This window comes from Macaca thibetana, chromosome 9 (assembly GCF_024542745.1).
Source record: "Macaca thibetana thibetana isolate TM-01 chromosome 9, ASM2454274v1, whole genome shotgun sequence".
NCBI lineage: Eukaryota > Metazoa > Chordata > Mammalia > Primates > Cercopithecidae > Macaca > Macaca thibetana.
This window is the reverse complement of record NC_065586.1, coordinates 86,820,277-86,833,039: the sequence shown is the minus strand read 5'-3', so window position 1 is coordinate 86,833,039 and position 12,763 is coordinate 86,820,277. Positions and strand designations below refer to the sequence as shown.

Below are 12,763 nucleotides of genomic sequence, written 5' to 3'. Positions count from 1 at the left end.
TATGGCCAGTGACATCATAAAAGACAAGTGCATTACTGAATGCTTTCAATTTCTTATAATGATGGTAAGGTGGCATGTCATGGGGCCTATTTAGCCCCAGACATCACTCCAAAGAATTCCAAACAGATATAGACAAGTGCCCTTAGGGCCCAGATCCCTTCCCCTTAGGCTGTTTACCCAGGGAATAGGATGTCCTGAGGCAAGTTTCCCCTAAGTGAAGTGTTGATAAGTCTGCTTATCAGAAAGATATTACTGGGGTGTGATATGTAGGGCATCTACATTTTCTTGATAGGTAGTCATATGAAAGCTGACAAAGAAAAAAAAGGGCAGTGATGTGGTGCAATGTCAACAGACAGCTGTCCCCTGCCTCTTGACAAATAGGATGACTTGCATTGCTGAGCGGTGTGATCACCACCAAAGGAATGGCCCTCTCACATTTCTTCCTGATTCACATATTCAGCGGGGTTAGCTTGTCCTCCCCTCCCTCTTCAGCTTCCCAGACACTGAGTCTGGAATGAAAATTCACCTGCCTCTGAGTTGGCTCCTAGTAGGGGCGGGGGTGTTACTAGGGTTCCCAGGTTGGAAGATTATCTCACCCGGCCCCAGCTATATAAGCTGACCGGTGTGGAGGGGCCCAGCAGGGCCAACTCCAGGGATTCCTTCCACGACAGAAAAACATACAAGACTCCTTCAGCCAACATGATGGTACTGAAAGTAGAGGAACTGGTATGTAAGATACATTAATTTAATAAATTGACAACTGGTTCATCTTGGTTTTTGTTTGAAAATGGAAATGCCCTTTGCTTTCAGGCATAATGCAAGGGAACTCTGAAAATGTCATATGTGGAAAAAGGTTGACGTGATGAAACAAGTAAAATTGGAAAAAAAAAAAAATGGAGCTACCAGCAATGAATTCTCTGCATATTTCCTATTTAATATCTTCTCCTTTGGTTTTATTACTACGGTGTGGAATCACATGTAGTTATCAAAATGTCTTAGGCAAGAAGTTTTCTTGCAAGAATGTAAGTCTGGAAACTTTACAACAAGGTGAAGCGTCAACAAAAGTACTTAAAGTTGAGTTTTAATTAAGTAGAGAAGGTTTGTGACTTTCCTAAAAGAAATGTGATTAAGCAGATTAAAAGTAGATGTAAATATGTCAACCTAACCCAAGCTTTGATTTAACCAAGAGAGTAGGACAAGCACCTGAAGTTAATTCTGAGACATTTGTAGCAGCGTGCGTGTGTCGCAGCTTGAGATCTGAGAGTGCACTGCTCAAAGGTGGCTGTTCCCAGGGAAGAAGGACCCAGAGCCTCCTGCAGCATTGTCTGTGAAGAAGGACCTAGGACAAGGCTGCTGCTTCTGACGCTGCCATCTTCTTCCCTCATAGGTCACTGGGAAGAAGAATGGCAACGGGGAGGCAGGGGAATTCCTTCCTGAGGATTTCAGAGATGGAGAGTATGAGGCTGCTGTTACTTTAGAGAAGCAGGAGGATCTGAAGACACTTCCAGCCCACCCTGTGACCCTGGGGGAGCAACAGTGGAAAAGCGAGAAACAACGAGAGGCAGAGGTGAGAGCCATCTGTGGAATCCACTAGTAGGATGTTGGGGCTGGAGCAGGGATTGGAAATGCCAGGGAAGGAGAAGAGAGAAGCAAACCCAATCATTAAGATGTTTCTTTACCAGATTCTAACCCATAAAGAGGCAACTTGTATGGAACAGGTTTTGGGAATAATTCTTTGACAAGACTATGACCTCTGAATTCTGAATCAATGAATAAATGTGCTGTGACCATGTTTTGATTGAAAGATACACATGTCCAGTGAATTCCTGATGTTACACACCATGTAGTTAATCCCAAGCAAGGGAGATCTCTTTTTCTCAATAACATGGTCTGTGGTCCTTGGATCATTGTTTAACTGTCTGCTGTCTGTGTTGACACAATCTGTGTTTCTGGGTGAATTTTCCTTAATTACTAACACAGATAAAAGTTGCTTTAGTTAGCTGTGGTACCTGGACAATCTGTTTTAGAAGGCTCTGCCTAGTGAAAGAGAATGACATTGATATTTCAGAGCTTAACATTTATTGTTAGATTCTTTTTTATCATGTTCAAAAATTAAACCAAGTTTTGAGCATAATTTTTAAAATCCTTCAAAAATCTAGAGCTTGTTTACGGCATTAATTACAAAGTCATCACTTAGAGACCAGATTGTGTCCTCAGTTAGGCAAGGGCTGATTCTACAAGCAACAGAAGTAAAGATGATGGCAATTAGCTGAAAATTAGACTCCCAGATAAATATCTGAATAAGAAATCCCTAAAATGAAGTCAAAGATTTATATAATTTTTAAAAAATGTTTTTGCTCAAACTGTTCACATGTTTATCTCAGACCTTGCAGATTTAGTTTAGACACAACCAGAATGCTTGTCAGTAGAACTCACCATATTTTTGAAATACGAATTTCTTTTTAGCTCAAAAAGAAAAAACTAGAACAAAGATCAAAGCTTGAAAATTTAGAAGACCTTGAAATAATCATTCAACTGAAGAAAAGGAAAAAATACAGGAAAACTAAAGTTCCCATTGTAAAGGAGCCAGAACCTGAAATCATTGTAAGGACTTTTTTTGGTTTTCAGTAATACGTGTCCAGTATTGTGCTACAGGGGAGCAAATATCTGTGGAGGGTTTGATTGAATGTTGGCAAGCTCACGGTAACTCTCATGCTATGTATATATATCTATATTTTTTGGCTTTAGAAGGAACCTGTGGATGTGCCTACGTTTCTGAAGGCTGCTCTGGAGAATAAACTGCCAGTAGTAGAAAAATTCTTGTCAGACAAGAACAACCCAGATGTTTGTGATGAGGTAAGACTCATGCAAAGCACTGCAAAATCCAGCACATTAATTTTATGTTTCTTATGCTTTACTGCAGTCTTGCTAATATAATGCCAAAGTCCTTCCACCTGAAACAGTTTCCCCAGCTGTTGCTGTGTGTGCCAGGAGCCTAATAGGAGAGTTCAGTGGTCCAAAAAATAAATAGATATTGGATCAGTGCTACGGATTGTATTGTCTTTTGCACTCATATACATCTGGCTGATTTTTCAGTTTTTTTTTAACTTCTTAGATCCTTGTGATAAGATTTTAATGTGGGCCAAAGAGTCACCTTTAGAGAGAGATAATTAGCATCATCTTGGATTAAAACCAAACATGTCAACACTAGATAGGAAATCTGGAGACTGGAGTTCAGGGGCCAGTTGTACCACTACTTGGCTATTTGGTTTTGAGCAGCTAATTTGCATCCTCTGGGCTGTGGTTTCCTTATCTGTAAACATGGGGCATTGGAGTGAAATAATGCCTAAAGTTGTTCCAGCTCTAATAGTCCATTCGCCCATTCAGATAAAGCCAATTTATCAGAAATCACTAATCCTTTTGTATTCTTTCCCCCATGAATTGAAATTGGGGATCGCTTCTGAAGTTGAACTAAAAACGTGTCTCCCATTCTCCTAAAAATGAATGGAAACTTTTTGATAGTCAGTCTAGCAACAGTCCTAGATACAAGAAAACTGTCTGATCTGCATGGTAATGTTACATGAACAAGGAAGGTGCAAGATACAAGAAAGGGAGACGTCAGCATTTAGACAGTTTTGAGCCTTTAAGTTCACATTCCTCAACGTAGGCCTTTGAGCCCTTAGAAATGTATGTTGAAGGAAGCTCAAATATTAGTTGCAGGATAATTGTTCTGATTCTGCAACTTTAGTTAACTTTGACATTTCTATTCATAAAGAAGCACTTGAGTTTCTATCAGTTAGGTCATCAGAATCTCCAGCTTCATAGCTCTTAAAAGGGTTTATGCACATTTTTATATTTATTGCTATCTCTTTTTAAAATCTCTGTTCTGACAGTATAAACGGACAGCTCTTCATAGAGCATGCTTGGAAGGACATTTGGCAATTGTGGAGAAGTTAATGGAAGCTGGAGCCCAGATCGAATTCCGTGATATGGTAAATATATTTCTTTGCTTGGGAATGAGCCAAAAGAAGTAGACTATATGAAGCTCCGGAAAACCTCCAATGCAAAACCGGACTGATTGGACTGAAAATTGATCTGAGAGAACTAGGCAAAAGCTCATTTCTCCAAATAAAGAAAAGTTGGGAGATGAGAGTAGGTCATGTGAAAATATTTTCCATACATACTGAAAATAGAGGAATATTTTAGGGAAAAGAAGGAAGTGAAAGCTGTTCAACTGAATTCAATATCCTCATCAGTGAGTTAGTCATTCATTTTCGACACTTGCCTTTCAACAGCCTTGTCCCTCCATTGTTCACAGGGCAGCCTGCTCATGGTCCCTTGGCTGCCAGCAACATATATGAATTCTCTAGCTGTACACTTTATATTATAGATGCCAATTGTTACCAATGAGATTTAGGGCTAGACTGAATATGAAATGAATTGCATCTATGGAAAGTAGCTGATATTCAGACCTCAATAATTCAATCACTGTGATTTCTACAAAGACCAGTATGCAGCATAATTTATGAACTGCAGATTGAGCTGGGAAAATTCTTTATGTACTTAAATGCAGCTCATTCTGACTTTATAGCAAAGCAGAAACGGGATATCAAAGAAATCCAAAGGACTTGGCCAAAATTCAATCCAAAACATAAACACATTGAAAAAAAAAATAAAGAAACAAAATATGAAGTTTGCATGGAAACTAAAAATCTTGAGTGTGGGATTAAGGCCAGGGGCATATCAACCACATAGATCAGTGAGGAGAGGGTCTCCCAGGTGTAACTATACACGTTACAACTGTAGACACAAGTGACTATAGTTGAGGTACAGAGGCTGTGCTAGCAAAAATGAGAGCAGAAAACCCACAGAGATAGAGAAAGAGCGACAGGGACCCTAGATGAGGTGACAGATTCAGATTAAAATATTTTGGAAGGGACAACTTTTATTCTGCTAGAATTTTTAAATACATGTGTTTAGAACTTTTGAGTACATTTGACAAAAGTAGTTAGAAGTTCCAGGCAGATGGGGGTTAGACTATGTATTCTGCCTCTTATTAATTGTGTTTCCTTGGGCTAGAAACTTGAACATTTTGGAACCTGGTTTTTCTTATCTGCAAAATGTGCATAGTAACATCTACCTCAAAATGTTGCTGGAAGAATCAAGGTGTCTAGAGTGTAGCACCATGTTGGCATGAGAACTGTCTCAATAAATGGTCGCTCTTATTCTTTTAAAACATTATTAGATTTATTAAGAGCCTCCTAATAAGACACACATATGCGCACACACACACACGTAATTTAGCTAACACATTTGGTAAGAACCTTTGACTCCAGTTAGAATTGGCGATCTAGATGGGGACAACTCAGTATTATCACGGATGCCCTAGCAACCAGATTCTAATTCCCCAGACCACATTCTCCTTCACATTGTTGGGTCTTTTTCCGTCCCGGTGTAGCTTGAATCCACAGCCATCCACTGGGCAAGCCGTGGAGGAAACCTGGATGTTTTAAAATTGTTGCTGAACAAAGGAGCAAAAATTAGCGCCCGAGATAAGGTATTTCTTCTTCTTCTCCCTTCATTCATCCCTTCCCCCTCCCTGCCTCCCCTTCTCCACTTCTCACATTCTTCCCCCCGCCTCCCTCTCCCCTACTCGCCCGTCCTCCTCCCCTACTCCTTCATCTCCTAACCTTGCCTCTCCATTAAAGTCATCTGGAGGCCCATGCTGTGCGCAGGCACCCTAGTGACCACTTCTCCCCCTCGCACATGTCTTGGGGTCTGGGACAGCCTCTGTCCTCATTCCTAGCGAATCAGCAGCGTTTTCCAATTTTCCAGTTGCTCAGCACAGCGCTGCATGTGGCGGTGAGGACTGGCCACTATGAGTGCGCGGAGCATCTTATCGCCTGTGAGGCAGACCTCAACGCCAAAGACAGAGTGAGTAGCTGGACACGCTCGGGTTTCCCAAAGCTTCACTGCTTTTGTATTTGGAATCACTCTCCCAAGCCTGGGTGCCCTTGCAGGACCCACTTCCTGGCCTCAGACCCAGCTTGAACCTGTTGACTCTGCTTCTCTAGGAAGGAGATACCCCATTGCATGATGCCGTGAGACTGAACCGCTATAAGATGATCAGACTCCTGATTATGTATGGCGCGGATCTCAACATCAAGAACTGTGTAAGTACTGGAAACAAGAAACACCGCTTGCAAGCTTTCCAATTTCCAGGAGCATTTCTTAAATAGGTGAAACGACTCCCACAGTGGCAGCATTTGAGGGGTCTTCGATGGTCTAAATGCCCCTGCCCATTTCCCCAAGGATGGTGTTTATCTTGGTTAGGACTCAGGTCACACGGCCAGAGATGGGGGAAGCCATAGATACTTCTATGACCTCAGTGACCTCAGTGCCTGATACAGTGCATAATAATTCTTTTACAATTTGGTCTTGGAAATGAAAGATAGTCAAAATTTGCTCATCCCCACAAACACCTAGAAGTCCAATCTGCCTTTGCCATTTCTGTCTGTGCAAGGGCTGAGGAAGTTAGAAATAAAGGCATCCACCATTTCCAAAATGTCCTAAAATTCCACAAGGGTCAGTGCAGGCAGTGAACTAAGGTTAATCAATATCCAATCTGAGTAATTCAGAAAGTCCCTTTCCTCCTTACAGCAATGTGAAATGTCATCATTTTCTTCCAGGGGTAGCTGTGCTTTTGCCTGTATTTTTTTCAGATAATTTCTATCCATTCTCCACTTGGATTTGTCTTCGCATCTCTCAAAATAATTTCCTATATTTAGGTCCTGAAAATTCTTGTATAAGTACATATTAATTTAACTTCATCTGTAAGCAGGGAACATAACCAACTTTTCCTCATGGTCTCAATTTCCAGACAAACACCATCTAATATAAGCTTAAAAAATATTGCCCAGAGGAACAGGTATAAATTTCTGAAGAAATAAATTTAAAGAAGCTTTTGAAGAATCACTTTACAAAAAAGAGGAGGGGGTGGGGAGGGAAACTCAGTCATCATATAAATGCAAATAATTTTCTCCCCTTATTTGTGTTGCAAAGACTGAGAAGAATATTTTACCGTTTAAAAAAAATCTGGCTTGGTGACAGGAACAAAGAATGGTGATAAATGAAGATTGCTTGGAGTGGGAAAGTGTTAACAGTAGGGCTCCCTCAGTCTAGATATTGGAATTGATCTTATCTAGTAATTTTTTAAAACTATCAGAAAAAGAGCAGGTTCAATGAAATCTTGAAAGCTGCAGAAAATGTGAAGAGTTTTTTTCAGGCAGTCAGACACTACCAGCAGAGACAAATGGCAGCATACAGCTTTAGGGAGACTGTGTAAGTAGCCAGAAAAATCACGATATAAATTTCAATGGAGAGAAGTGCAAGGAATTTTTGGAAGAGTAGCCCAGAATATACAAATAGGGCTCTGAATTATCAGTTAGATCTTAGCATCAGGTTTATGGAACTATTAATGTCATTGACCCAATGGATTGATGTTTTCCCCAAAGATCAATAACCTATTGATACCATGTAAAGGAGATCGGGAGCAGCATACAATATTTTCTCATTATCCAAAACTCTATATTCATGTCTACTGATGACTGTTCCTAGAGAAAGACACTACAAAGGTGGGGAAGTTCCAAAATGAAAGTTATAGGGCCACTAATTTAAATACCTACAGATCGCGTAATCTGACTGCAGGCTGACCTCACTGTGCCGGGCAAATGGCATAAGTGACTTCAATGTGTGGTTGTCAGGCTCTGTGCACATAACTCTTTTAAAGGTGGCCCTTCCCCAACCCAGTCTATGTTGCTCTGTAGAACCATGGGTACCATGTTGTTAACTCTTCTGATTTTTTCATAGAAGTCACAAATCCAGTTGGGAAATCTCTTGGTTTCCAATTGTTGCCAATTCATACTAATCTTAACAAAAATCTAAGTTCTCTTTGGGTCAAAACAAAACAAGTCTCTATTCTGGTTTGCATCTCAAAGCTGCCAATTTGCAGTCACTGGGTTAAAAAGAAACTTCTCAATGAATAGAGATGGAAAAAATTAGGACTTCTCAGATCTATAGATAAGAATTGAGAGATGATATGGTTTTAATATTTTTAAATCTTGAGACATGTGCATAAGGGAAATCAAAATTTCGTCTCAAAAATGATTTGTTCACACATGTCATTGCCATCAACTCCAAGAAAAACAAATTTCCTGGGAGAGTTCATTGAAAATTCTGACAAGTTCTGAAAAATCTGCTCCCAGGAACAGTAATAGTACCCAAGCAGTACCTGAGTACTTAAGCCAAGTTATTGATGCAGCTCATTTACTACCATTTCTTATCAATCAAAGAACTATCGTTCAAATGGATAGGCATTGATTCTTGGTCCAAGAGGGATGCTGCCACCTCTGGGAACCCATTCCACAGGATACTGGAAGATGTATGGAGGCATTTTATGAATTTCAAAATGACTTGAGGTGCTCTTGACACTTAGTATCTAGGGACAATGGATTTTACCAATACCTGGAATGGTCCCACGTGAAAAAGATTTCTACTCTTAAAATGGGAAAAGCATCCCTCTGAGAAACAGTGAAGGGTTGGTTTGAGTACAAACTGCAGATCACTAGTGGAAACTGTAAAACACTGTTATATACCTAATCCTTACCTCATGAAACACACACAGAGAATGTGAATTTACAGATGTCACCCACCTGAAAGTCAAGTTTCCTTGTCTCATTTGATTAGGCTGGGAAGACGCCAATGGATCTGGTGCTACACTGGCAGAATGGAACCAAAGCAATATTCGATAGCCTCAAAGAGAACTCCTACAAGACCTCTCGCATAGCTACATTCTGAGGGAAACGACAGACTCTTTGATCAGTAAATGTTTACTGGTATTTTGAAGGCATGGCCCAAGAGAAGAGACACTAGCCATAAAATCTAGTTTCTATTTATCAACGTGTTGTGAAGATGTACCTAATGAAGTTTTGAGAAAGCACAGGGTTATATGTGTTTAAATTTCCTTTAGTGAAACTCTGTTTATTTTTATGTATTTCTGTTTATTTATTTACTACCACGCTACTGATATTCAGACCTTCATGATAATCCATTTGGTGACCAGAGCTTCATTTGTATATAACACTTTCAGAGCCCTCCCATAGGTAGTTCTTAAACCAGGTGAAAGAGCAAAGTTCAAGTGCCTACTTACGTGTCATTCGCTTATGTAAGAGTTTTTAAGAGAGGGCTGATTATTGCAGCCCTCTTTTCTCCTGAATTTTTAATGCAGAAGTTTGAATGAAGCAAGGGAAGGCATGTAGGGACAGGAAAGGAAACAATGGAAGGAAAGTGATTCTGTGAAAAGGACAGTGAAGCCAGCTATTTTACCCCCAGGCAGGACTTTTTTTTTTTTTTTTTTTTTTTTTTAACCAAGTACACAGAGTACCCAGGTGAAGAGAACGTCATGAGTGTAAGTGCAAGGCAGTGGAAGGAGCGGCAAACTGGGACATGCAAAATTGAATTTGCTCAAAAAAGATGAAAGGAAATGCAAACTGTAAATGTGTAAATGTATATTGTATTGTATGTACATTTTATATTCATAATAAAAGCAAGCAAACTCTAAACCTCTAAATCTGTCTATAAGTGTGGTGGAAATGTCCTATGTGAAAAACAAGCTCTATAGGAGGGGTTTTCTCCCATTGTTTTCCAAGTTTTGTGGATTAGAAATGTCCCATACAACAGCACTCCCAGTATTTAATATGTATACAGATCACCTGGGGATCTGGTTAAAATGCAGATTTCTGATTCAGTTGGTCTCAGGTGGGGCCTGAGATTCTGCTTTTCTGATAAGCTCCCAGGTGACAGGCCACGAAATGGCACCACCACACTCAGCAACTAGGCTGAGAGCTGTAAAGACACAAAGGAATTCTAGCGAGCCTTCAGTCCCAGTCATGTGTAGAAAGAGACCCCTGGTGGTCAGAATGATTTCTGCATGGTAAACCCGCACTCCTTAAGAAGTTCCCATCAGGGCTTAACGAGTGATTTTTTTTTAAATTTAAATTTTAAGTTCTGGGGTACATGTGCAGTATGTGCAGGGGTGTTATATAGGTAAACGTGTGCCAAGGTGGTTTGCTGCACCTATCAACCCGTCACTTAGGTATTAAGCGCAGCATGCATTAGCTATTTTCCCTAATGCTCTCCCTCCTCCCACCCCACCCCTCTACAGGTCCCAGTGTGTTTTGTTCCCCTCCCTGTGTCCATGTGTTCTCATTGTTCAGCTCCCACTTATAAGTGAGAACATGTGGTGTTTGGTTTTCTGCTCCTGTGTTAATTTGCTAAGAATAATGGCCTCTAGCTCCATCCATGTCCCTGCAAAGGACATGATCTCATTCTTTTTATGGCTGCATAGTATTCCAAGGTGTATATCTACCACATTTTCTTTATGCAGTCTATTATTGATGGGCATTTGGGTTGGTTCCATGTCTTTGCAATTGTGAATAGTGCTGCAATAAACATATGCATGCATGTATCTTTGTAATAGAATTATTTATATTCCTTTGGTTATATACCCAATAATGGGATTGCTAGGTCAAATGGTATTTCTGGTTCTAGATCTTTGAGGAATCACCACACCATTTTCCACAATGGATGAACTAATTTACATTCCCATCAACAGTATAAAAGTGTTCCTATTTTTCTGTAATCTTGCCAGCATCTGTTATTTCTTGACTTTTTAATAATTGCCATTCAGACTCTATCCATCTGACGTAGCTTTAATATCCAGAATCTACAAGGAACTTAAATTTACAAGAAAAAACAACCCCATCAAAAAAGTGGGCAAAGGACATGAACAGACACTTCTCAAAAGAAGACATTCATGCGGCCAACAAACATCTGGAGAAGAAAGCTCAAGATCACTGATCATTAGAAAAATGCAAATTAACTAGAGATTTAACAATTCTTGTGGACAGGGGCTGGCAATGTCAAAGACCTCCCAGGAGAGAACATGCAGGTCCATGATTTTTGACCTGCAGACCACCACAATAAAACTAATATCACAATAAAGTGAGTCACAATTTTTCTGGTTTTCTAGTGCATACAAAAGTCATGTTTACTTTATTCTGTGATTTAATAATTGTGCTATAGCACGATATCTAAAAAACATTGCACATACCTTAACTTAAAAATACTTTATTGCTAAAAAAAATGCTATCGATCATCCGAGCCTTCAGTGAGTCATAATCTTTTTACTGGTGGAGGGTCTTCCCTCCATGTAGATGGCTGCTGACTGATGAGGGTGGTAGTTGATGAAGATTCGGGTGGCTGCGTCAATTTATTAAAAGAAGACAACAATGAGCTTACCACATCAATTAACTCTTTCATAAAAGATTTATCTGTAGCATCTGATGCTATTTGATAGCATGTTACTATCAATAGAACATCTTTCAAAATTGAGTACATCTTCTCAAACCCTGTTACTGCTTTATCAACTAAGTTGATGTAATATTCAAAATCCTTTTTTTTGGTCATTTCAACAATGTTGACAGCATCTTCACTAGGAGTAGATTCTATCTCAAGAAACCACTTTCTTTGCTCTTCCATAGGAAGCAACTCCTCAGCTGTTCAAGTTTTATCACAAGATTGCAACAATTCAGTCACATGTTCAGGCTCCATTTCTAGTTTTCTTGCTATTTCCACCACATCGACAGTTACTTACTCCACTGAAGTCTTGAACTCCTCCAAGTCATCCACACAGTTTGGAATTAACTTCTTCCAAATTCCAGTTAATGATATTTTTACTTCCTCCAATGACCCACGAATGTTCTTAGTGGCATCTAGCATGGTGAATCCTTTCCAGAAAGTTTTGAATTTACTTTGACCAGATCCATCAAAGGAATCGTTATCTATGGCATACAGCCTTATGAAATGTGTTTCTTAATAAGACTTGATTCAAAATGACTCCTTGATCCATGGGCTACAGAATGGATGTTGTGTAAGCAGGTATGAGAATAACATTCATCTCCTTGTACATCCTCATCAGATGCACATCTCCATCAGAAATCGTGGGTGACCAGGTGCATTTTCAATGAGCAGTAATGTTGTGAAAGCAATATTTTTTTTTTTCCTGAACAGTAGGTTTCAATGATGGGCTTAAAATACTCAATAAATCATGATGTAAAAAGATGTGCTATCACCAAGGCTTTGTGGTCCAATTTATAGAGCACAGGCAAAGTAGATTTAGCATAATTCTTAACAATCCTAGGATTTTCAGAATGGTCAATAAGCATTGGTTTCAACTTAAAATCACCCACTAACAAGGGAGTCAAAGCTCTGAAGCTTTGAAGCCAGGCACTGACTTCTCCTCTGTAGCTATCAAAGTCCTATAGGGCGTCTTCCCATAGAAGGCTGTTTCATCTACATTGAAAATCTGTTGCTTAGTGTAGCCATGTTAATCAGTTATTTTAGCTAGATCTTCTGGATAATTTGCTGTGGCTTCTCTATCAGCACTTGTGCTTCACCTTGCACTTTTATGTTACAGAAATGACTTCTTTCCTCAAATCTCATGAACCAACTTCCACTGCAGTTCTCCAACTGTTTTTCAGCAGCTTCCTCACTTCTCAGCGTTCATAGCATTGAAGAGTTAGGGCCTTGCTCTGGATTAGGCTTTGGATTAAGGCATTATTATAACTGGTTTGGTGTTCTATCCAGACCACAAAAACTTTCTCCATTCAGCAATAGGGCTGTTTTGCTTTGTTATCATTTGGGT

The 12,763-nt window shown here is 39.7% G+C and overlaps 1 protein-coding gene across 1 annotated transcript; it reads left to right on the top strand.

Moving 5' to 3' along the window:
• Window positions 1–450: 450 nt before the first annotated feature.
• On the top strand, window positions 451–9,423 carry ANKRD1 (ankyrin repeat domain 1). The gene is made up of 9 exons (XM_050805761.1): window positions 451–726; window positions 1,388–1,567; window positions 2,467–2,604; window positions 2,749–2,856; window positions 3,894–3,992; window positions 5,459–5,557; window positions 5,836–5,934; window positions 6,075–6,173; window positions 8,746–9,423. Exons 1-9 carry the CDS (start codon window positions 700–702, stop codon window positions 8,854–8,856), a joined length of 960 nt encoding a protein of 319 aa, XP_050661718.1. The 5' UTR covers window positions 451–699; the 3' UTR covers window positions 8,857–9,423.
• The last annotated feature ends 3,340 nt before the right edge of the window (window positions 9,424–12,763 follow it).